Here is a 26,204-nt window from a genome sequence, read left to right as displayed (position 1 = left end):
CTCGAAGCCCTTCTCCGCGGGGCGAGACCCTGGCGGGAGGCCCCCGGCTCCAGCCCGGGCTCCGGCCGCGTTTTGGGGCGCCCCGGGGGCTGGCGGCAGGGCCCCGAGCCCCGTCCCGGGCTGACAATGCCCGGGGACCGCGGCTCTGCGGGAACGCGGTCCTGAGCTGCGCAAATGTATTTTTAGGTCTCCTAAAACCACATAAAACCCGTCCTGTTAAACACTTATTTTGGTAAGGCTATTATTAACGGCACAGATCAAATTTGTTTCCTGCCAATCCATATTTAGGCACTCGTGAAATGCCAAGTTTTTTCTCCGCTCTCTCCTTTTTAAATACCTTTTGGAGCTGTTAGTAGTTATAATGTAAACCATTTCTAGTTGCAAATTGGAAACCTCTGAGCCATAATGGTCTGTTGCATTTAGCTGGCTGGCTCTTGTAAGCTCTACATTCTCATGCAAAAAAAAAAAAAAAAAAAAGCCTAAAAAACTTACGAGATTCATGTTTTAAAAATTGGCTGCATACATACATCGTAGCTGTTTTTTAAACCTCAGTACCTAAGTCACATTTTCCATTCCAAGCATTGAGAGTGGTTAAACTGTGTTAAAGGGATAGCTCTACCTTGGTTCCTGTGCGAGCTTTGGGGAATTTTAGCACAAAGGAAAATGGCTCTACAATGTAACAGGACTGTGGGCTAGCGCTTCTTGCAGTGCCTGAAACACAGCAGCACCAAGGACTGAAAGGGACTATTGGCAATTGTTAATGGCCAGAATTGGGTTTGTTGTCCACGCGGAGAGGCGTACAGAATGTAAACGGAATACATCTGGCGACGAACACACTGATAAAAATATTTTTTTACATTCTTTAAGATGTACATTTGTACTAGTAAGCCAGCTTTCACACCATTAGAAATTAGAATGCTTTACTTATACAGAAGATATTCGAGCTAGCAGAACCGTGTTTATAAAGTCATAATAAGCAAACTGGGTTTGTTCATATATCTCCTTAGCTTAATAAAGCTGGAGGAAAATGATAAAAATAAAATTGAATTTAAATGAGTTCCTTCTTTTGAAGAAATAAATCCTTGTGTTGTACAAATGCAGTTTCTCTTCTGCCCTACTTCTTGGGCAGGTAAAGGCTGGATCAACCCAAGAAAGATCACAGTGAGTTGCAGACCTGCTGAGATTTACTGTCTGCCCTGGCTTCAGGGCTATTCAGACAATCTGACTCCTGGCATCTCCTGGGCTACTCGGGTACTTCAATATGTTAAGCTTGGAGACGGTCCTCCTGCGTGGATTTGAGCCTGCAGGAGGTGACCAGGGATACCTGTGTTAGCAGCCTCTCCGTGAGTTACAGAAGGCTCCCAGGTTAGCCACTGGTAGGTAGGTGCTCTAACTACCCCACCGTATGCACGAATGTGTAGCTTTGTTGGCTGTGGTTGTCTTCAGGGAGTAAGAGAGAGTTATTTCTGTTTGCCAAGTTACAGCACCTACAGTGTGGTGATCTAACTCACATCTGTAGATGCTAACCTTGCTCCTGGGACTTTGATCAAATGTGTCCTGCTCACATCATTCCTGAAGAGGGCTGGAGGTGGAGTACTCTTCAGTGCGGCTCCTGGCATTTAAATGTACGTCTAGAACACTTGCTGAAGATGAATCTAGGACCCTGTCTTCCCAGAGGAACTCTGTCTCTTTATAGATACATAAGGTAGGAGATCCTTAAGGCATCTTCCACAGAGATGATAAAGAAAGATAGGGGATGGTAGTAGGCTACCCTTTCCTTAAGGAAATCTAGCGTGGTCTAGCAGTGCCACAGGAACTACTGACCTGGAAAACTCTTGTGGATGCCCCCTGTACCACATCACTTGAGGCAATAATGTGCAAAGAGTTTGGGACTTGAAAGCTTATTTGGTCTTGAAGTGACTCAGAGATGGAGGAAAGGATGTTCATACCACTGAAAATGATGAAATCAACAGAGAGCACTGAAAATCCTTGTGGCTTCTTGTGTGGGATGAGCTTCTGTAGCATGCTCAAAAAGGAGGAAGAGTGTCCGAGGCCAGTAGCAGTGGGAGCATGTTGCTGAGGCACTGGGGCTCCGGGAGGAAAGGCATGGGAAGTCAGAGTCCAAGGTGATGATCTTTCCCTTGTGCATTCTTTGCATTGTGATATTTTCAAGATGGGCTCTGTGACCTTTTCCCCCCCTAAGCAACGCGAGATTTTTATGCTGCAAGCTCAGTGATTAAGTTGTTAGGTGTTTGTTTTGGAGGAAGCCTTGCTCTCAAGCAACCTGCATGGGATGGTGTGGTTTGGGGACTGCTGCCCTCTGAAAGCCTATCTAAAATTTGTGCGTTTTCCACTCGTTTTCAGTGCCTAACATCCTTAAGGCAGTCTTTAGGAGCAGCTTTGTCCTGCATGAACCATTGAGCGGGTTTGATGGGCACTGGGTGAACGCTCTTGTTCCTGACTGAGGTTGATCTGCTTCTACAGCCCTTACTCAATGATAATTGATATATTGCTTTCAAAGTGTCTGTACCTACTTTTGTTTTAGGTGTCTTGTTAAGTTTATCAGACTCCAGTCACATTGATGCAAGTGGTCCTCCTTTGGTTAGCGTGCCCGAGTAGCCTGTGTGAGACCTGAGAGGACAGCGAGTGTTGATGTAACCATGATGTGATTAATGCTTTGTTTCCTCTCTGTATGCTGGCTCCTACTAAAGCAGCTGTAAACTTTTAAAATGCATTTGAATAAGATTCATTTGCTTCTTCAAGCTGCTTGGTAAACAATTTCAATATTTTTCTTTCATTAAATACTCAAAACTCAATTTAAAACTATTTAAAAGGGGTGGCAGGTAAAAAGTAACAAATAATTCCAGTTCCTGGGGCTGAATACAGAAACTGTACTGGGGCTTTGAGCTGTTGGCTACCTGCATGTTAACTTGTCGGAGTGAAATAAATAGTGTTGCAGATTAAAAGCAGTAATAACTACTGTGGTATTTGTTTTTGTTGGCATTATCAAATTTTAATGTGAAAATGAATGTTTCACTTGAGAGACCCTGGTTTACAATCATCGCATCATGATGAATATTGATACCATTTGCAAATATCTCTCCTCTTCCAAACCCTCCGAACTAGCTGAAAGCTCCCCTGAAGTAAAAAATCAACGTTGTGTATTTTTCAGATGTGGGAACAAAGACAGAGAACTTGAGATAGTTCACTTCATCTCAGGCTAAGGAAAAAGTGAGGGAGGAGGGAGGCTGTGAGGGGGGTGTTTGAGCTCCTCAGCTGGTTCCTTCTGTGGGGGCAGCTGTCGAGCCACGCTGCCTGCTCGCCACTAGCTCTCAGAAGAAAACTCAGATTTTCGTGCCCCCTGCCCGTCCTGACAGTAGGCACTGCGCCTTTCTGCCCCCGGCCTCCAGGCACGGCACCCCCGACCCCCACCGTGAAAATCCACCATGAAATTGGGGGTGGATGTCTGCAGATCGGCGTTGCGTTCTCTGGAGCGTACAGTAATGGGGAGGCAGTCCTGGCAAGAGACTCCAGCTGGTTTGGAGGTTATGAGTAGTGAAATTTGAGAAGGCCTTTGTTGGTGTAACAATTGTGGAGGTACATAGGGAAGTGCTTGCAGGGGAACTTTTTCCCCCTCCCTCCTGTTCCCCGTCCCGTTCCGTAGCCATCGCCTAAAAGAGAGGTTTAGTATCACCATATCTGCGTTTTGCTCCTTGCAGTGTCTTAAAACTTTACGAGGCTTTGTGTTTTCTTTCTCAGTAAGCGGCTCTGCACTTTATCTGTACTCAGTATCACTACGACTTTCTGGTGCTGAGGTTCTGCGTGTTTGCTGTATCGCGGTGCCGGGGATGCTGTACCAGCAGCACAGAGGAGAAGTGGTAATGAATGTCCTCTCCTGCAGCACTAGATGGAGATTCAGCCTGATGCTCATCTCCGTTCCTGCACTGGCACGGACGTTGCTTTTCCTGGCAGCAGTGACTGTGCGCTTCTATGAGAAATACCCAGGGAGTGCTGCTGGGACCCGGCTTCTCAGTAATGGCATTATTTACAGCACGTTGCCTCTGTGGTCCCTCACCACTACCTCTCCAAGCACTTTTCTTCCTGCTTTTTCTTCTCGTGTCACTGACTTGTGCTGCTATTTTGGTCTTTGTGCAAAACGCAAGAGTTTATTGGTGTTACCCACTTCCTTGTTCTCGGGGCTGCACTTGGTTATTTTGCCAGGCTGCAGACCCTGGTATGGGACAGCGAGCTGGTGATGGAGCGAGTGGGCTGGGCAACTGGGCAGGAAGGCTGGGAGAGGGGGAATTTACAAAGGATAACCTCAGTCGTCTTGTCCAGGATTCCCTTTGTGGCCTTTAGGGTGCTCCAAGAGTTTTTGTGAACTCGGCACCCCCAGAAGCTCCGTTAACGGAGCCCAGGTACCTGCCTTGGGGCCAGACTGCCCACGTACCCCTTCAGGGTCTCTTTCATGAGTATCTCTCTGTATGTTCAGAGCAGATTGCTTTTCCCTCGTGTTTTGCTTGCCATGACACACGCTGGGAAGTCGCGGTTTGTCGTCACATGGCATCCCCGGGCGGCTGGTCAGCCCTTCCTGGCTCCCACTCCGCAGTTTTGCTGGGCAGTAATAGCCTAGGGAAGGAGCTTTTTGTGCCTTGAAGAAATCTGTTGAGCACTGAGACAGCTTTTGTGTCTTTTAAAGACGCTGGTGACTTTCTTGAGTGCTCAGAGTTGTTAAAAGCAAGAACAGCCATTTCTAAGTTTTCAAATTGCACAGGCTCGCACAGCGCCCTTCAATGCTAGAAGTATTGATTGCTGCTCTGAAGCGAGCTCTTGACGTTGAGTAAGAAGCTGTCATCAGGCAGTGAATGGAATAATGTACGATTCATGGTCTTCAAATCTGTTATTAGTAGTAGGAAAAGGCATTTCCTTGGATGACAGAATCCTGAAGGCGTTAACAGAGAGGGATGGAGCAGACCACAGGAAACGGCTGTGAGAGGCAGGGAACTGTTAAACATTTCAGGCCTTCGTGGATTTCAGTGCGGACAAAAATAGTTATATGATTGAAATGATGTGTTAAAGTGCTGCAGCTTTGCTTTTTGAAATGTAATTCTTCCAGTCCTTGAATTTCTTTGGAGATTGATTTAATCCGTTTTAGAAAGTCTTTGGCTTAATGAAGATTCAGGTAGAGAATATTTTTATGCTAGACTGACTGAAAGAATCTTGCATTACATTTGCTGGTTTTCTCTCTTGAAGCACTTTGAGTATTCTGTGGCTGAAGTACGCAGAGACACAGCTTTCAGCGTAGCTGCCTTTGCTGCTGCTTTATGGTACTTATTGATCTGGTTAATTAATGTGTAAGGCTAAAACCCAGAGACTTTGGACTCTGGTGAGACGTCAGCCTATTACTGGAAACCCAACCTACATCCTTCGGACGGAGCGTTTGGGTTCAGTTCGTACGTGTAGCGTGCACATCTTTACATATTGCACTGCCAATCTGTACGGGGAGTTTTGGAGGCTACCAGCATTCATATTAAAAAAATCTGATTTCCAAAAGTCCAAAGAGCCTGGTAGTCCCAGTATTTTTTTGGAAGGCAGGGAGACATCTAAATATCCCTTGGATGTCAGAGGTTTCTCCTGTTTATTTTAGACTTCTGAAAAGCAGGCAGGTGTCTAACTATAATGAAGGAATTTAACACTGGGCCCTAGTTTTTCTAAACTCTTGGCCCCTCCTTATTCTTTCTTTTTGAGCTTGCAGGCTCTGAGCAGAAATTCTCTCTTGGTAACGTAACCCTGAGCAAATATTTACATTCATGAGATTCTTGCTACTTCAGCAATCGTTTTGGACCTTGAGGTTGGAACAGGGTGAAAGTTACTGTACCAAACACCGGGGCTGGGAAGGGCGAGGGGAAGGGAGGTCTGGAGGGGCTGCCAGATGTGGATTTACTGTGTGTGGGAAGAATCACCTGTTCGATGTGCCTCAGTTGTCGCTCCACAAACACTGCTGCGCTCCCAGGTAAGTTCTGCAGAGATATGATGTTACCTGCCACTGTCCCTGTGCGTATCTGAAAGGTGCTCATGATGTGAATTTCACCCACATCTTCACAAGGACAAAGAAAAAAGATTGAGTTAAACTGAAGTGAACGGAGGGGAAGGGAAGACTGAAGTGGAAAGGAAGGAAAAGGTGGTAAGTAAAATGCAAAAAACCTGGGCAGACACGGAAAGTTTGAGGGAAGTGTCTTTGAAATTAACCTATGGATGTTTCAGAGGTAAAAGAAAGATGGTCCAGGGTACAGAACAATAAGAACTGGATGAATAGGCCAAATGAGGAATTATTTACGGATTTTGTCCGTTGTTACATCCTCCTAAAACGATGATGGAAGTGCCGCCAGATGTCTGCCTCCCATGTGTTTGTTTTCTGGCTGCTGTTGGTGCCCCTCAGTGCGCCCTGTGCCAAGGAGCATGGGGTTGATGCTTCTTGGACAGTGAGGTGGCAGCTGGGCAGGACCTGTGCAGCCAGCACACCATGTCCAGCTCTTTCAGGTTTTAGGCATGGGGTACTGAGTGCTGATTTGCTACAGACTTACTCAGAGTATAAATTCATTCAAAACTCTTCAACCTCGCTTGGTGCTGGCCAGCTCTTACCTGTCGTCCTCCACCGGGCGTGAAAGCACGAAGGCAGCACAAACCACGCATTGTGTTCCCTGCTGAATTTGACAGAAGTGGGATTGTGCCCCTGCAGTCAGGTTTGTGCTGGTGGTTGACCCGGCTCTGCCCAGATCTCCTGGAGCCGTGGCTGAATGCACAGTAACTCGCAGTGATTAAAGGTCTAGCCCCTGGGCTGCAGCAGCACATAGCTACATGTTGGAACGGTTACTCTTTGCATTGAAGTAGCATGTATGGTTTTGCTATTTAAATTTTTCCCCCTTTTTCCTGTTTGTTGAATATCTGCAAAGCCCTGGGTTGGGGGTGGATGAATTTGCCCAGAGGAAAATCTCAGCTTTCCAATTTCCTGTTGGAGCCAGGTGTGCCACCTCCGTGCGCTGCTCGCACCGGCTGCGGGAGTTGTTCGCTTGGGCTGAGGTTTCCCATGGAGAAACAAACAGTGCTGCCTGCTGAGCCCTTCTGTATCTGTTTTACTAATCGCTATTGAAATTCTTACAGCCAGCTTCTGACTTGTAAAAATACAGAGCCAAATACGGAAGGTGGGGGGGAACAACAGCTCCCCATTATTAGGCAGGGCAGAAATTAATTTCTTAAATGTATTTTCAGCTTGGCCAAATATGTGTCTTGCTTTGCCTTTCCTAGTGTATTAATGAAGCTGCAAGTGTACACAGGTGACCAGCCAGGGGAGAGTAAGGTTTCATCAAAATAAAAAAAATAAAAAATAAAGCCTGCCTCATCCATACTTTCTGGAATTGCTGGAATTGGGTAGTTGGTCTTAGTTATGGCTGCTTGATTTTGATGGTTGTGCAGTCAGAAAAGTTGCTTCACTTAGGATGTGGAACAGATGCTGTTCTCGCTCACTTAAAGACAAGACACTAAGACACTTTTTTTTTTTTTTTTTTTTTTTTTTTTTTTTGCATTTGTTTCTCAAACCATGCAAATCCAATCTTCTTGTTAGGACAAAGAAACCATGCAAGTGGATATTGAAGATAAAGGAACTGATGTGTTGCTGGTTGTTGGTTTAGTCCGGGGTGTGAGCTCTGCCAGTGGCCACAGCCACCGTATTGGACACAAGAAAACCTGCAGCTAACAGCTGGAGCTATAGCAGGCACCAAGAGATGGTTTTGCTTTTTTCTTCTCCTGTCTAGTCTGCACTCCTAATTATTTAAAGATTGGACTGTGTCTTAAAGCAGGAGGGTTCATCAACTCCCCAAACTATTGGCCTCCACTGAAATAGGAAACCTTATATAGTTGTTAATAGATTTAGGATTGCTAATATGTATTTAATAAACAAATAAACAACAACAAAAAGAGGAAAAAAGGTATCTCCAGTAATACCCACGGAAATGCATTTCTAGCTGGTGAGTACTGCAGGCTGACACCTTCACCCTTTGGGAATGGGTTCCACTGCTGGTCTTTTCAGGACATAGAAACAAAAAAACAACTTGCTGCTTCGATTTCTGGTTTAGCTCTGATTTGTTAGGTATTCTGATTCTACTTGTAAAGCAAGCATAGACAGAGTGGTGCAGGCATTGCATTTACTGTCAGGATACAGGGAGGTGGGGAGTGCACAGCCGTGCTGGTGTGTGTCCAGGCAAAGTCCTGCCTTTTGAATCCAAACTGACTCTCCCAGCGCGGTAAGAAATGTGTAGGTAAATCACCTCCTTCCCTGGATGAAACTCAAACCTCACAGTTTTTCTCTGAGCTTTCCCAGTCGCCTCTTTGTCCCACTCCAGGATGACCGAGGAAGCCCAGTACGCCACTGATGCGGAGAAGCGTCAGCCTCCCACTTGCTTTTTCCATTTCCCGCTGTTGTTGCTCTTGCACCTTTCCTGTCATCTCATGCTTCTGTGATGCCTTAAGTCTTCAGGATATTCCTCCTGAAATCTCTTTCCAAGATGTGTTTATGTCACACCATCTTCTTGGCTAACAACGTATGTTAAAAATTAATCAAAACCGAGCTGTTCCGGCTATGGGCTAACCTAGCATTGAGCTTCGGAGCCTTCCGGCAGCCAGACAGCACACGTGCACATCTGTGCCTGCAGCCTTCGGAGATTTTGGGCTTGGGTCCAGCTAAGGTGGATCATGTGCGCGCAGTCTTGTTAGCTGCCTAATCGTGCTGCTGTTTCCATTTTTTTTTTCTTTTTTCTTCCCAGAATTCAAGTTCCTCTGTCTTGCAATGGAAAAAACAACCTTATGTATTAAATCAGACTTGTGAGCGTGTAGGCTCTGGGTGTAGCATGCAGAGTTCTGGGTGTGGTGACACGATAAGCAGCGAAGCTGATCATCCTTGCCATTCCATAGAACTGCACATCATATGTGGGGGCCCTTGGGGCCTTGCTGAGGAGGCGCTCACACTGGAAACGGATTTTGACTTCACCAAGTAGTGGGGGAAAAATGATGAAGCCTCATCTAATACACATGTAATTAGTAAACAGATGTTTCATATTGATCTGACTTTTGAAATGCATTAAAGATTTCTAACCATCATGTGTCTTACTTGTAAAACTACTGCAAAGTCATCATTTGTACTGAAAGCCTTAAAATGCTTTATACTTTTAGTGGAATATAATTTTTTTTTTTTTTAAATGATGATTAGGATTTTCAAAAACAGCACAATTATACAAGGGTAGCAGTTCACGTATAACTTGATTCTGTAACCTCTATTTTGGTTTAAGACTTGAAAATCTAATGGTGGGAAAAGTTTTTTTTTTTATTTTTTATTTTAAAGCTGATGATCGTGACTGCAGTGGTGTCCCCTTTCTGAAAAGGCATAGGGCAGGCCTTAAAATCAAAATCGTTTTTCAGTCTGGCATAATAATATGAAAGAGAAGATTGTCATTTACTTCACTTGGAAGTGCGGTGTGCCGAGTGCTCTATTTCTCTGTTTTTCAGCAACTTTGGTGTTAAAAGACTGTTCCTGAAGGAATTTTACATTTTTGCCCTTGATGCTTTGCTGCCAGATATTGAGGGGAGGTCACATGTTAAGGGATTAACAGAGGACAGAGCAAGATAAAGCCTTGTCTGAGCAGGCGGTACTTTTCATGGGTATTGATTCTTCTGGGATGTCTTTTAATGGCAGTGGATAAGTAGCACAGGTCTAGGGCTGATCAGACATATTGCATGCCTTTAAAAAAAGAGACTGTCTGACAGACACTTACAGAAAAGGGAACCTTCACTGGAAATATTGGTGGTGCTGCTCAATATACTGTTAGGTTTATATGCGGAGTTGTGCTTAAAATGCTGCTGCTTTATATGTGTTTGGCTGGTGCTACGGTTGGGTGATAGACTCACAGAAATGTGCATAGCAAGTGGAAGTAATTTCTGCTGCTTATTATGGCTGGAATAAAAAATGTAATAAGATTTTTCTTTGTTAAGATTGTATGTAGCAAGTAGGTTTGGTTTTCTGTGTTAAGAATGTGCAGAAACTGGGTGTAGATTGTAATGTTAGATTATGTTTTCTTGTTTTGGCTCTTTTTTTTTTTTTAGTTTGAGTTTTCAGTGGTGAAAAAGTGCTTGCCATGTCTTTAGCCAACACTTAAATTGACTCTGAATTCGTTCCCATCCCCTGCACCCAGCTGGGCTCTTCAAAATGGTACATAGGACTTGATTCTTCATTTGAACTTGCTGGTGTTGATGCTGGGATTAAACTGCAGTGTCTGATTTTTTTTTTCTCCTTTTAAAACCTGGTAAATGTAGTTTTAAGAGCTCCATGCTGGATCTCACAATTGCAGGATTTGAGTTAGATTGTTTAAACAAAAAAACAACAAAAACTGGAAGTCTGCAATTTTTCTGTGTTGTTGTTTTTACGTTTATTTAATGGCAGTCATGATAAAGTATGATTTATGTAGGGTTTGTAGCATAGACTTTGCTGTGGATTTCTACAAGCAGAATTTTAGAGGGCTTAGAAGTGTTTGTAGGAGTTAGATAATGGTGGTATTTGGTGCTGTGCCCTGGCTGAAATATGCAGCGCATGAAGTAAAGATGCTGAGATAGCTGCTCTCCTACTTGGGGCTGGACTAAACGGGACAGCAGTGCTGCTCGCCTTTCAGGTGCACCCGTTAAATCTGTTCCCCGTGTAGCCCAAGTGTAAGGGCTAAAATCAAGGTAAATACTGCTCCAGGTTTTGTTGACTACTGAAATACATGTAAATCTCGTGTATTTCTATGAATGTACTTACTTGCAGCACGATCCCTTCTTGAGAACTGTCATGAGTGTGATTTCCTTCCACTGAGGATGTTTCTTTCAGTACTGACAACTGTGCTCTAAATATTTGGTGCAACCCAGCAGATTCATGCTCCATCAGGCAAACCTGTTTCCAAATCCATTCGAGGCACGGTAACTTGTCCAGAATGTTAATGCAAACACTTTTAGTTTCTTCCTTCCTTCAACTTCTGTCACACTGCTGATGTAAAAATAACTATTTGTGTTTAAATTTGAACAACTGTTTCATTTTGCTTGTCTCCAAATTTAGGAGCTCCTCCTAAAGCTCTCTTCTGCAAAGTGAGCTTGTTAGATGGTCAGGAGCTGGCTGCTCAGGGCCGCGTGAGGGTCTGCTGCCTGTGAAGCAGTGTCTTTGTTATGAGTACTGGGTTTGAAGGGTTGTTTATCAGTGTCTTGTCAGGAAAAAAAGATTCTTTGGAGTTCATGCGGATTCAGTATATTCCCTTGTGATTACGTCCAGTTTTGCAAGGATATTGGTATTTATGTTGCTGAAGTCTGGGTCGTAAGTGTGCACAGAGATCTGTAACAGCTGCATGAAGAACCAAGCTCAGAGATCCTTGCAAGTCATGTTGCAAGTTTTCTCGCTGTGTCCAAATGTTGCTTAATCCTTAAATCATTTTAAAATTGTTTGAGGATATAGCTAGTAAACTAATGTCATTATTTAACATCTAGGGTGCCCAACAGTTAATCACTTTCTTTAACACACCAATATTATTAGATGAAAGCTGTGCTATTCTAAGCTGTTTTTCTGCTATCTTTTCCACTCTCTAATTAAGGTTTGATATTGATTTTATCATCTAGGTGGCATGATGGACTTTGGTCAATAACAGCAGGAAATGACAGGGACAAGCTCTCACTCTGTGTTACACCCTCTGTTCCACTGTGAAAATAAATGTAGGAACAAACCCTTTTCTCTTTCACTTTTTTTTCCCCCCTCTCCCTCTTGGTGAGATGGGTGAGAGTTCATTGCAATGGAAATCAGTTCAAGAGGCTCCGCTTAGGGTTCTCCCTGTGAAGGACATTAATAGATCTAGGAAAACTAGATTTCTTTGAACTTGGGAGATCTTGTTTTATACGAAACTGTAGAAGATGGGGAAAACTGCAGCAGTCAAAGTTATCTGTCATTCTGGTGAATGTACAATGGTATATAATCAGTGGCTTAGGGGGATACATATATGCTTTAAGGGTAGTGGGAAAAGTAACTTGCTGGATCCTGAAGAATAGGAAGATTTGGGTTCTGTAAAGGAAAGGAGCTTTACAATGACTGTATTAAATGGGAAATGCTCCCAAGTGCTGACTCCCTGCTCCAGTTCTTGGGGTCTCACTGGGAGTCCAAGTGGTAGCAGAGGTTGTCTTGGCATCGTGTGACTGCTAATTAGTGCTAGCAGAAGAAAAGCGTTTTCTGCTGCATTTCTGCTGCAGATCACTAGTGCTTCGCTGGTGTTGCAGGAAGCTCCTAATTGTTAATGTTGTTAGGAATGCTTTTCTTCTTCTTCCCTCCCCTCCCTCTTACATTGCGAGCCTGAGTTACTACTGTGCTGGCAGATAGCATACTTGGCACTGACAATAAAGGCAACACCAGAAAGATTTGTATTCAAGGAATCTGTAAGATGTATGTCAGAAGAAGGTTTCTTTAGCTGGGAGCTGGTGCTTGGTGGAGTTCTGTCTGTTTGTACAGAATAAACTGGTGTTTGAGTCCTCAGAAGACCACAGATCTCTTCTGCTGGAAAAAGTGGGTGTTGTAGGAAACTCTAGATATAGCCATGCTAATTCTCGTAAATCTCTCAGCTTCTTTCCATGCCCCTAAACATAGGGTTTGCAATCCCTAATGGGGTATGAAGACACCGCATTGAAGTGGCTTTACTTGGCAGTGGATTAAGACATTCTGGGGCCTTGAGCCGTAACACAACTTGGTTCTGGCACCGTCACTGCGCTGCAGTTCTTGGCAGAGGGCTCCTCTTATCATATAAGTGGAGTTAGGAGCTTTTTATCCTTCTAGGACTAATAGCAACACCATATCTTCACCTCAGAGCAGCAATGGCACATATGCATGGGGCAGCACACAAAGTATTACCTGCCTTTTTTTCTTTTTTCTTTTTTTGAAAAGAAGCATTTAATCCTTTGTAGTTACCTAAATATTTATGGGTTCCACCCAAAACAGTTGGGTTTGGGTTGATGAGGTTACTGAGGGGTAAGATGCTGCTCGTGTGACTATTGTTTCAGCTTTTTCTGCCATTAGGCAGCCTACATTTTGCATTTAATCACTTTACAGTTTTTAATCAGGAGAGCTAGAAGCTTGCCTTGTCTTAAGTACTGACTTACACTGTATAATTTAAACAAGTGCAGCTTTAGATGTTAGTATACAGGACTTGCACTTTAATCTGACTGTGGATCAGCCACCTTTGAATTGAGCCTTGAGGTAATGCTTTTTGGTCTTTGTCAGCTCAGTTGGACTTCTGACAGCTATTGAGAAAGCTGGAGAAGAGGGTTGGCTTCGTTTCTTCTGATCTGTTGGAGCTTTTTGTCTCTTACCTCATCTGGGGCAGTTGAGGACTTTATTTGGAGTCAGTGGGGAAGATTTGAACTGACTGGAAAACACTGCTGGACTTCGGGGGCTCTGTTTTAAGGCTGCCCAGCAGCTGAGGTTGGATCTAGGTCAGCTTGTTACAGGTAAGACAGCTCTTTGCATGAAGAACAGGGTCTGTTAATGTTCTGGATAACCTTTAAGGTTTTAACTTGGTGTAGAAGTTTGCTTTCCTCCCCATAGCCTGGGTCATGTTCATAAGTGTTGTTGTGCTTGGGTTCCCTGTGGGGCAGCGCTGGGGGAAGACTGGGGAGGCACTGAGTATAAATCCCACGGAGTCTGTGGGGTATTTTTGTTCCAGGTGTTAGGAGCAGGGAGCAGTTCCAGCTGGTCATGTCCTTGTCATCAGTGTCACTATATGCATTCTTAGTTTTGAATGTTCTTAATGTAATGCAGCCTGACAGAGGTGGGTCTGTGGAACTACACAGGTGCGGAGGATGCTGCACCTGCACTGTGAGTGCCTGAAGGGCTTTCACGTTCGGTCAGCGTCAGGTGGGCCTGGCGGACCCGGTGCCTGTCAGCTGCTGTTGTATGCTCGGATCTCTCCTCAGACACCTCTTCAGGTTTCATCTGCTCAGGAGGAGCTCAGCTTGCGTGCCCTGAGCCTGACGGAGCCACAAGCCAAGGTGCATAGGGTGAGCCCGTCTGGGAGGCACGCCTCGCAGGAGCTCTGGGCCAGGGGTGCGGGGCAGATGGCGGCGCCTCCCTGTCAGCCCCGTGTGGCAGGGCGAGGGTTGGGCCAAGTGGCGAGGCTCAAACGGAGCCTTAGCTGGGGCTCTCTGCCCAGCTCTGTGAAAAGAGTGGCAGAGGGTGGGTAGATTCAGTATCCAAAGTGTATGTACCTGTGGGGACAAAATGAAGTAGTGCGCCTTCTGCACCGTTAGGCATAGGGGTGTGAGGCGGACTGCCATCGGCAGAGTGGTGTGGGCTGCCTTTAGTCTCTCATGCAAGATGCTCTTGTCAGTGCTCACCACATTGATCTCTTGTTGATATGTGAACTCGACTGAGTCAAGCTCCAGCAGCCCTTGCCAAGCAAGCCCCTGTTGAGGAGGCTGTTTGGCCGGCCCTGCTACCACAGTGGTCTCTCACGGCAGCTCTAGTGCTGTCAGTAGCCCCAGGAGCTCCCACAGAGAATGATGTTGTTTGAAAGGCCCCGTGGAAATGCTGCTGATTTTTTTACTTTGTGACTTGATTAACACTTTTCCTTTTCCTAAAAACTGGAATGTTTTGTAAAGGTGTCTGCCCAGGGTTTGCTTATCAAGTTTGCGGCTTATACAGCGACAATGTTTCAAAATCCATGTCCTTATTGCATTCGTACTGGGGCAGGAGAGGGGAAGTAGCTGTTAGAGCTGAAGTGCGAACCGTGTGACCGAAGTTAATCTTTTGGTGGTGATCGTGGCAAAGGCTATTGTGTTTTGTTTGTTTGTTTTCCCTTTAGCTTCATTAGCAGTTTGTTGTAGTCTCTCTTCTCTTTTTCACTCTCTTACCCACTTTCCCTTTGCCGCTAAGAAAGGAGATGTGTATGTGTATATTTTAATCCTGATGTCAAAGGGAGTTAACGCTGATTTAGAGAGAAGATACCAAAATGTGTTGAAAAGCCACAAAAAGAAATAGGAAGTTTTGCTTCGAGTTAAGTATTTGCTCCTTTATTAGAGCATTGCAGCCCGCTTGTTGGTCTTGATTACAGCATCTGAATTCTTTACCCCCTCCCCCATGAGGGGAAACAGTTTTGGGGTATCACTGGTGGCCGCTTCACCTTTAAAGCTCCAGCCTCACCTACTTACTTACACATCTCAGATTACATTTAAAAAAAAAAAAAGAAAAAAAGAAAAGGAATTTGACTATTTTTTTTTTCTCTTTTTGCTAGAGACAGCCAGCACCTCACAGGCTCAGGAAAAAGAACACTTCCCCATTTATTTATACATCTGATGTTTTTGTTTTAAATAGTGTGTGAGGTTACTTTAACCTTATTCCTGATGGATGAATGCTTTTCTAAGTTTCTAAGTTGTAGGTAACTAGGTTGTAGGTAGGTTTCTAAGTTGTAGGTAACTGGTGTTTTCTGAATATCATCTGGGTAAGTCAGTGAAGCACCTAGACACGTTGTGAGAGTCTTGGGGCTGTTCTGGTTGTAAACACCTGCACATGGTAGAGGTTTGTACTTCTATTATTTGCATCCCTGAGGCTGTAGGTAAGTGTTATCTCCTCTTCATTAGTTTATATTTAATCCCTCTAAAATATGCTTTAAATTAAGGTTACTTTTAGTGCAATTCTGTGTCAATCCACCAGATGACACTTGGTGCTTAAAGATGAGAAGAAGATGGACGGTCTTGTATTAAGAGTGCTCTAGTCCTTAATTGATTTAAGAAAAAGAATCCGGGCATTTTATTTCCAGAATATTTTCTTGGAACTTGTAAAATCTTCAGTGTGAGTATCAAAAAAGCTTATATGATATAGTTGTGCTTTTCCTGGTGGCTGTAAGAAATTGAGGGGAGATTTTTTTTTTTTTAAATGAAGGCTTTGAATAAAATTAAGTGCAGAAGATTAAAAAATCATGATCACCTTCTGATGAACTGATATGAACAGTACTTGTTGAATGTGCGGTTGATAGGAGCAAAGACAGACACTGTAGGTTGCAATCTTATGCTGTTCAGCTCATCAGAAGAGGGATGCTCTTGTGGTCTTGGTCTGTGTGTAGGTTTTAGCACGGTAATTACAAGTATATAAAAGGTGCAGCACAGCACTGTCAGTGCAACACCTTCCTGAAAGCAAGTCCGTGCTGTGATGGGAAACCAAGGACGGGTTGTTCTGTTTTATGCCTGTGTGGAGGTGAGCTCATTGCTCAGCAGTCGCGTGATAAACCTGAGGGCCAAAGTCCACATACATCTCCTGCATGCTCTTTTCGTGTGTATAGAAGACAGTAGGCTAATGAGCCAGAAAACTTGGCTGTAGCAATATTTGGTTTCTAAGTAAGTAAAACAATGTGGTGTAAAGAGTTTTTGGTGATGGTTTTTGTAAATGCATGATTTTATAAGAAGCAATCCCCCTTCTGCCAAAGAACTTGTTTTGTTGTAGATTTTTGCTCTCTTCATGTATTTTTGTTTACCCTCTGCTGAACACTACTCAAATGTTGTGCCTAATCAATAGGATCAATTACACCATGGTTTTGAAATTCTCACTGGTGTTTTAAATCCAAGTGTTGACAATCAATGTTTCAATGTTTTGTTGATACTATCTTTCAAATAATAACATTTAGCACATGAACTGTTTCTTTTCCTAATGGAAAACATTAATCTATGGTTGTGCCTTACCTGTTTTCCAAGGTAACTTATTTGTGTTTCCTTTTTTATTTGCTAACCACCTGTTTGTGATTTCTCAGAAGGGTGTCTGCTCTGAGGCCCTCTGTCTCGGGAAGCAATTGGCTTCACATGACTGTGACCTGGTGCGGTGGTTCAAGGGACATTTTCTCCAAGACACTTGACATTCTTGTTCCTCTTCTTTTACTGCCATTTGTGCTGATTGAAGGAGCCCCAGTGGCCCCTTGTGTGCATAAACATGTAACAGGGACATTTTCTTTGACACATGGGGGTGTGTTTAAGTACACTACCCGTGCTGATGCCAGTATTCGGTAATTGTACTGGATCATTGTGAGAAATTAGCCATTTCCTGATTTTTTTTTTTTTTTTTTTTTTTTTTTTTTAGTTAGAAAATACCAGTTGATGATAGCTGATGCAATTCCTTTGAAACCCTTAGGAGATAAACACTGGGAATCCAAGGTGCAGCTGAGCAGGACTGTGCTGGCAGCCCCTGCACAGAGGCGCCCAGCAGAGTGGGCACCAGGGCAGCACCTGGTGTGGGGTGTCCCTGCAGGGACAGCGAGACTGCAGGCAGCAGGGAGTGCTTGTGGTCCTCAGCAACCAGCGCTTTGTTCTGCTCCTTGAAACTGCCATTTCCAAAACATGGTTGTAAAGTCTGAAGAACACAGGGTTTCCTGGGGAAATGTTGAAGCCTAACATTCAGTGGTTGTTTTGTTTTGTTTTCTTAGTTTTTAATAAAAAAAGTATGTGATAAACCTTGCCTACCTCGTCAATTTTAATTTCATGTAACTTATTACTCTGGACAACTAGCAGAGGGCAAAAAAGCTGCAGTACACGAGAAGCAAAGGGGAATGATACTTTTTTGCTGAAGATCTGGGAATCATCTGCTTAGCAGATGTTTAAAGTAAACCTTGCATAAATTCTGCTTATAAATGTGTGTGAGCGTAGCTCATGGATTTATGTACATTCTTGATGTAATGATTGAGTTCCTCTGAAAAAAGCCACGACCAGTTAGTGGCATAGCAGTATATATGTTGGCAAGTCCACCTGTGTTTGAAATCTGTCTCAGCATTAATCTTGGGAAAATCGATGGGTCGTTTTCATTAGGGAGACTCTTGCTCAGGAATTCAGTTCAATCTGCACAGCTGGAAAGATCGTGTTGCTTGTCTGTTCACTACTGCTAATTTTAAGGAGCTGCAGATTGATGCTACGTGGCCCACCCTGTAGGTTTCCACTGCTTTTTTTTTTTTTTTTTTTTTTTCCTAAGTAGTAGAGAATGCAGAAAAAATTTGGTAAAATGCCCTTGGATATTGACCTAGCACTGTGATAGGTTTCTTCTTCATCTATTGTAGGAAAAGAAGAAGAAAAAAAAAAAAAAGGAGGGAGAGAAGACTAGACAAAAATAGAAGGTTGTAGTGAATGCTAGCCAAACAATCTGGCTAAATGCTCATGCTAAAATCCTGCAGGTAGGATGTGAAGCAGTGCAGTTACACATGGAGCTGGAGGCTCCTTCCACCATGGAGAAAATGAGCAATGGTTTGTTTATGGCTGCAGGATTCAAGGTAACAATTGTAACCAAGGCTACAATTCTCCTTTTTCCAGGTGATACAGGTTGGCTTTAGCCCCAGCAGAAGTTCCTATGTTGCCTTGTTTGGTCCAAGGGGTAGTCAGCCGGACTGCCAGGGTCCCCCTGTTCAGATGAGGGGCAGGCAGGCCTAAACACAGCTTGGAAAGCTCCTAAATGCCAGGAAGGATGAACTTTAAGGCTTGTGTTTGGAACACTGGCAAAGCTGAATTTAATAATTGTTACCCTTTGTAATTTAAATTTCAGTTTCCCTTTGTCTTTTATCCTATGCACAGATTAAAAACACATCTCGCATCTCTGCCCCTTTCACTTCCTTCACCCTGATACCTGGGCTGTATATTAAAATAGAGGAATTCTGTGTCTAAACTATACAAAGCTCAACTGGCATGAAATAGTTTACAGAACATTTGCAGTATTCCCTGCTGCCCTCCCCCTTCCCTCTCCATCTGTTAGCCAATCCTTTGTTTTTCACTTTTGCTCTTTTTTATTCTCTTGTACTGCTTATGGTCAACCCTTTGTTACACTTTTCGTCAGTTTTGTCTCAAAAGAACATAAAACAATTGTACAGAAAACATAAAGCACTAATTCTAAGACTTAAACCTAACTTTTAAACTGTGCTCAAATGAGGTTTGAAATTAGGTGGTGGGAGTTTATGCATCCCTAATTAGAAGCAAAGCTAAGTGAGCATAACAAATACATTGATGATAAACCTCAGCCCTGATTAAACATCTGTTGAAGCTCAACTTAGTAAGTTACAGCAGATTATTGCTGCCTGAGATGCAGATACTAGGGGCTTCTGGAGCTCTGGAGGGGTGGCATTGTCCTGCCTTTGTGGGAGCAGCAACAGCAGTCCTCTGCACAAGGCCAACTGCAAGAGCAAAGAAAGTCCTTTGTCCCTTTTAAAAATCAAGCCAGATTTTTACTTTAAAGTGATCCAGAATCTTTTCAAGGTGTACTACCGAAGGCATAAAACTTCTTTTTCTTTTTGATTAAAGAGAATCTCAACCGATCCTGAAGGTAGCCAGAAGGCTGTAAATTTCCTGGGGCAACAAAATAGTTAGCTTAGATGAACTTGAGCGAGCTTGTGCAGAAAATCGTGTTTTACAGGTTGGAGGAGAGTGCAGCAGGACAGCAGTCACAAAGTGGTTCAGTGAAACTCTGCATTATAACTGTTGCAAATAACCCCTGGGCATGGGTAATTTGTTAGACTCCACGGCGTACACGTTTTCTCACTGTGGGAAACCTGGGTTATTTCTTGAATAGGTGTTCTGCCTCTCTCTGCTTCACTTGTGCCCTACTTTTTTTCAGTCCAATAGGTCCAAGTTGCTTTGTGTTTTGTTTTGCAGCTGGTACAGTAGTTTTCCACCTTTTCCACACAGGGATCCTCTTTTTCACATCCACTTAGCAGTATGGAAAGATATTTCCTCGAGAAAATAGTTTTTTCCAGCCAAGAATGCATTGCCAAATGTTTGTCTAAAGCATGTCATTAGTATGGACGAAACAAATGATAACCAGCCCAAATCCAAACCTCTTGGCAGCAAGCTGGAACAAAGAACTCTTTTGACTCTCTTGTGCCAGACATTTAAACCCAGGCAAGAGCCCGTGCTTAGAAGAACAACATTGAAAATAGAAGCCCTGGGTGCCATAAAATAGGCAAGTTGCTGCAAGACAAGAGGGCCTGGTAACTTTATTCCTCGAGCCAGGATGTAGTTTCATGGCTATTTGAAAAAAGTACGAGAACAAAAGCAAATCCTCCTGCAAGTACTGGGCTGTTCTGAGTCCAAGGTGTCTCAGGCTGGTCTCTGGTGGTGCAGCAGTGCCCCTCCAAACAGCTCGGCCTCCTGTGAGGCGGCTGCAAAGCAGCAGCTGGCAAAAATCAGACAACTCAGTCTGTTGGTTTGTGTTTCCTTTGTCTGGTTCTCCTAAGCAAAAACCTGCTAAATCTCAGCTGGGAGGTGATTGAATTTCTGTAATTGATACATTATTCCATGTCAATAGGAGTGTTGCTTCATAAAGTGCTCTGGGATTTTTTGGGGAAAAGTCCTTTGTATAAAGCTTGTCATTAAGCCTGATTAATTATGATTGAACGCATTCCAGAATCCAGGATGAAGGCTCTAGAAACTGCAGACTTGTGCTGATCACCATTTTAGAGATCTTTGTGTGAGCAGTGATTTTTGGCTGATATAGCACAGAAACCAATGGGAATGCCCAGGTTCTTTGGTTTTGTTTCTTCCTTTGGATCAATACAGCTTTAACTTCTGCCTTGGTTTAGCACGATGTGCTGGTTTGCCATGCCAGGCAAGTGTGCTACTGCCTGTTCCTGGCAGGGAAACTGGGTCATTTGTACCTCTTAAGCCTGGTAGAGAAATGAGCAATTGAGTGAATTGTAGCCTTTCTCTGTACAGTGAAGGAAAAAGTGAGGAGGAAAACAAAAAAAAGACTTCTGCTTTGTTTTCTGTGGAAGCGTACACACGTACAGATACTTGCTAAAAGCTCTGAATGTGGGAGCTTCTGGCATGAATCAGGACCAGTAGTCCAGGCTAAAATTGTTAATATAATCAGTCCCTTTGTTGCTGTGCACCTTTCCGCAGTGCAATTTGCCTAGCACCAGCTCTGCAGTCCCACAATCGATAAGGAAGCCAAGTAAGTGAAGGTGGGAGGCGTGCGGCTCCAGCTGGGTGTTTCGCAGAAGGAAGCAGCATCACCTTTGGGCTGCCCCAGCGGGAGGTGTGAAAAGCGTCTGACACCCAGGGGGACACTGCTGCTGTGGGGCTCGCTCGCCTCCGCTTTGCCAGTGCAGGGTTACCCGGCCCTGCGGCTGCTCCACAGGGCTGCCCGGCACTCCCACTGCTTTGGCCAGGGCTGTGGGGTTCTTGGCTGCTGCTCGAGCAGGAGCATTGGTCTCTCTTCGGAGCATCACGTTTACGGAGGCGTTCTTATAAAAGTACATAAACGTTTCTGTTCTGCCTAATGTTACTTTGATAGAAGTCTTTGTCTGAGCCTGGCTGCCTCTTTCCAGGTGTCTGTGGGTACCTTTAAAATCAATTTGAAATAGAGTTGTGATGGTAAAGCCAACACTCCTGCTTGTGAAGGACAAGACCCTTGAAACATCACAACTTGCAGGGGCAGCTGGGACTCACTGCTGCGGTGTAGCACGAAGGGGAAGCAAGTGCTTTGAAAGACATCGAGTTTTGCTTGGAAGCTGTCATTTAGGTCTTTTAAGGAGCGATTTCTTTGCAAATAGACTTATTCTTCAGTACAAATGGATCTGTGCGGCAGAATACTGTGGTCTCCTTACTTCTTGCATGTCATGCCATTCTGGCACTAAGTGCGTTGCATGGTGTCTGCTCTCCCTGCGCTCCTTGGCGTTTTTTCCTGCAGGACTGCATATTCTGTTTCCATTGGAGCGTGCCTAATGCACGGGGTTGATTTCCGCAGCGCTAGTGATGTTCTGCCAGTGCTTTAGCAGGGGATTCCCACAAGAATTTCCCTGCCTCCCGTGTGCCAGCGAGGAGCCTTGGAGATACGTGCGCTTCATTCATTTTCTCCAGGGGTGGGCGGATGGCAGCCCCCGCTCCCGATGCCTCCGGACGCCGCCGCCAGCCCATAGCCACTGCCGGAGGGGAAGCAGCCCTGCCGCGGGGCCGGGTGGCCTGTGGCTGGCCAGGAGCCCCTGCTCAAGCACTGCGCCTGCTGTGAAACCTTGGCAACGCTGGTCGGTCTCTCTCTTTTTTTTTTTTCCCTTTCATTTTCAAGCATTCTCTGTTTGGACTGTGAACAAAGGCTGTTTTTAGTAAGTATTTGTACAGCGCCTAGCTCGCTGGGCTCTGCTTTCCTTCGGGATTGTTAGGTGCTTTTGTAGGAATAATAAAATTAAAACTGGACGCTGGTCAAACAAGCTGCTATCAAAGTGCTCACGCCGAGAGCAAGGGCTGGTGCTCCACGTCCCGGGTCTGTGCAAAGCTGGAGGTAGTCCTGGCTTCCGAAGAACCTAGGGGCTCTGCATTAGCACTGGAGATGGCTTACCTACACCATGCATGTGTGCATCTGCACCTAGAGGCAGAGATATTTCTCTCTGCTCCCCTTCCCTTCCATGCCCTCCCCAGAGCTAAGGCACCCTTCCCCTATGTGTCACCTCTCAGAGGTGAGTCCCAGCTGCATCCAGCTCAGAGGGAGGTCGGGGACACCTTCTCCCTGCTTGTTGTCGTTGGGCTTTTGCTTTTATTTTTGTGCAGGGAGGATGAAGTGAGATCCTGCAGCGCTCCTTGGCAGGAGCAAAGGAGCTTTAGAGCATGCGGCCTCTCGTGGAGGTGTTCCCTTGCAGTTTGCTCCGTGAGCTGTTTTGGGAATAATCCATGGACTAAGTGCCCCACTGCTTACTTGGCAAAACAAGTGGAAGTGTTGAGCCTTCACTGCTCGACTTTCTTTGTAATTTCAGAAGGATGTCGGAGCTCCACACCTGAGCAATGACAGCATGCTGCTCTCCTGCACTGCCTGCTATGGAAGCAGTGTGTGGTTTTGGAAGAAAATTGTTTGCTGACTTGTTTGTGAATAGCTGTTCATTCCTGTTGGTCCTAAAAAGATGATGCACAAAATTAATTGCAAAAAATTACTGTAACAGCAGCAAAACACCTCTTTGTAGGTTCCTAGTTATTAAAGGGAATAATTGTCAAGGTACCTAGACAATTCTCTCACATGGGTGTGTGTCCCTATAAATTAATATATATATATATATATATAATTAAAATTAACAAAGACCTGGCCTGGCTCATGCTCTTGCTAAAGCCATTCAGCATTAGGCACCATTCAAAGTACACAACTGCATTTCCCTTTGTACAAAGGCTATCTTTGTTTTTTGTATGAAGTCACGGTCTATTTAAAACTCTGTGTTTTAATAACGAGTTTCACTGGAAACTGGAGGAAATGAGTCCATGGGTTTTTGTCCTGATAAACCCAAATTGGAAATTGCAAAGTCAACAGTGGATAAATATGTGTGTCATGCTTGATTGTTTCTTCTTTCCAGTTTTGTTCCTCTTTTCTTTTTTAAATGCTTTGTATTTCTTTTTTAAATGCTTTAGAAGCATTTTTTAAAATGCTTTAGAAGTAGCTATGAAGTTCACGTTAGTGACTTCATACAAGTTTGGGAGTTCGTGAAAGTGCTACTGACTTTTAAAGTACGTGCTGGTCAAGTGAATGAAAGGAGCTTTCGCACAGGACAAGGCGCTTCACACCTTTCCTATTTTTCTGATACGTTTCATTTAATTGAACTTGCAGGGACCCCACCATGCTTCTACCCTTTCCCCACTTCTCGCGGGTCTGCTGTTGGCTCTGCTGACACACCGAGGTGGTGTTTGTAGAGCAGAGCCTTCAGAGGACGTGCAGCCCTAGGTGTGAGCTCTGTAAGGGTGTCCTGCTTCAGGTAGTCATCAGCGCTGCCTTGAAGTATAGCCTGGGGCTAGCTGTTTGTGCAATGAAATCTGAGTTACCAGATACGTGTTATAAAATGGATGCGTCAAAGATCTTTATACAGACCCATTCATCAAGCTGAATAGCAGAATATAAATACATATAGTTTTAGAAGAAAAACTAGCGAACTTCAGTGTCTGAAGTTACTTGGGTATTTAACCTCCTCTTGACACCAGTTACACCCTACAAGTGTTTTAACTTCTCTTTTTCTTCTTTTTATTTATTTATATTTTTTTCCTGCAGGATCTGAAGGGGAAGTGACTAAAATAAGCTGCAGAGATCCATATGACCGGGGCCATACTTTTCAGTTTAGTTTGTTATTGCCTAGGAAAGCACAGATTTGGCTCAGGGAGGTCACTTGGGCAATTGAGTTGTATGTGCGTTTACTAGCGATTACCTGAGCCTCTTTATGGTCAGCAATCAATAGTTTAATTTCCCTCTATAAAAAATGAAACGTGGCAAGTGCGGTACACTTGGTTTCAACCTTCGAGCCCGTGATGTGTCCTTCAGAAAGGGAAAACAGATCCTGAGGAAGAAGCTTCCTGGCTGCTGTTAAGGCTTAGCTGCTGCCACCTGAACTCCCCAGCTGGCTGTGCTGGGCGTGCAGGGGGCAGGAGGCAGCACGGCGACTCCACGCAGGGAGCCCCGCTGTCCTGGGCCTGCGCCCTGCGGTGTGCAGCGCTCCCCGAACAGTCACCCCCCTCTGGTTCCAAGAGGTTTAAAGTGAGAAATGCGTATTGTATGCAGAAACGTAACCTGCCGACTTCTCCCAGGAACCTGTTTTGGCAGCAGAGATGACTGACAGCAACACTAGTTACATTTTCTCGATTTTTTTTTTTTTTTTTTCCTTAAAAATTTATCTTGCAACAGAGCAATGGCTTAATGCCACCAAAGAAACTTCAGGTTGGAATACTCATGCTTTAGAGTTGCAAATGCTCCTCTAGTAATTGCAGATTCAAGAAAAAAAAGGCAAAACATTGTTTCATAAAGATTATTTTGGTTAACGTTTTAATCCAGCCATAGTTTCTAGTGTAGCATCTAGAAGCCTTACTAGTTCGTATGAGGATTTTTTTCTGCTAGTGTACAAAAAGGAAGTGCTGGCCATTAGCAGGGACAGGCTTCTAAATGCTGAAAACTGAAGGAGGATTTTGAAAAGTCACCTTTAAAAAAAATAAATCACTTTACTGTCCTTTCTAGTGCCTTGAATGGGGTTCTACGTGTTCTATGTGGAAAAACTGTGTGGCTAATGGAAAGCACACTGAATCGTCCGTCTGCTTGTCCTGATCAAAGCTGACAGTGTAAAAATATAACACACATTGCAAACTGCCAGCTCTCCCTGAATGTAAGGGACACCTCTGTGAGCCTCCATCTCCAGGCGCTGGTGTACCGCTTGGCCTTTAGGTACCTTTCTCGGGAGGCCGCGATGCGTTCACACAGTGCGCTTGTGTAGCTCTCAGACAAGATGGTAATTTTTTGTGGTTATTTAAAAGTTATTAATATCCTTTAGCAGCGTTACTGTGTGGCTTGAGTGAGTCTGGTTTGTTGTTTTTTTTGTTTTTTTTTAGTGATTTTTCTGCACACAGCTGCTGATGGTGTGAATGCATAGCAACTCGTGTGTCTGTGTCTGATAGGCTTGGGGCTGGGCAAACCAGCCGTGCTCGCCTTTGTTTCATTCACAGGTGAATGCAGTTATCAGAGTGTTAAGTAAGTGGCACACAAATATCAGGGATCTCCTTGTTCTCTTTTGCTGCGTACATGATATGAGGCATTAGTTTATCCTTAACGATGACCTCTTTTTTTTTTTTTAATTATATCTCTATTTTCTTCTGCCAGCAAGAGGTTATCAATAATCTACAAGCTAACAGACGAGAGATTAATTCTTCATTTGAGAGTGAGCAATTCTAATAAAAAGCTTCAAGCAGATTACAGACTAATAAATAGCCATTCACTTGTCATTTTTGTTCCATTTATTCTTTCTCAATAAAAGACTGAAGTCTGTTGTTTTTTTTTCCCCTCAGCTTTGCACATCTGATACCGTGCCCCGTTACTAGGAGACGCGGTGTGATGCGGGTTTTCCTTCCCGAAGCAGGGAGGTGTGAGCCACTTCATCGCAGGAATGTGGGCTGGGGGGAGTCCGTCGCTCTTTGGCTGTTACAGGGGCTGGAGCAGGAATGCTTTTTTATTTGCTCAGGGAGTCTTTGAAGAAACCTCCCAGCTATCGTTTCCAGACATACCTGGAAATATGTGATTTTTATATACGTATATAAAAATATATATTCTTTGACTTCTGATAATCAGAACACATGCTACTCCAGCCGTGCCTCAGTTGTTCCCTTTGTCACCCCATGCCAGCCTACCTTTTACCAAA

The 26,204-nt window shown here is 44.2% G+C and overlaps 1 protein-coding gene across 3 annotated transcripts in view; it reads left to right on the top strand.

Moving 5' to 3' along the window:
• FGD3 (FYVE, RhoGEF and PH domain containing 3) overlaps positions 1-26,204 on the top strand; it is a 109,964-nt gene that overhangs the window by 565 nt on the left and 83,195 nt on the right. Inside the window, exon 1 of one of the 3 annotated variants that reach the window (XM_068694655.1) lies at positions 5,956-6,013. The exons of 1 other annotated variant lie outside the window; for it this stretch is intronic. In XM_068694655.1, the coding sequence (XP_068550756.1) occupies positions 5,971-6,013 (43 nt within the window). In that variant the 5' untranslated portion in view covers positions 5,956-5,970. Of the gene's footprint in view, positions 1-5,955; positions 6,014-13,377; positions 13,558-26,204 lie in introns of those variants that run through there. One more of the 3 variants, XM_068694656.1, reaches the window with a different exon arrangement.

The sequence above is a fragment of the Anas acuta genome, chromosome 11 (genome assembly GCF_963932015.1).
Source record: "Anas acuta chromosome 11, bAnaAcu1.1, whole genome shotgun sequence".
Taxonomy (NCBI): domain Eukaryota; kingdom Metazoa; phylum Chordata; class Aves; order Anseriformes; family Anatidae; genus Anas; species Anas acuta.
Note: the sequence above shows the minus strand (reverse complement) of the source record. Positions and strands in the feature narration are given on the sequence as shown.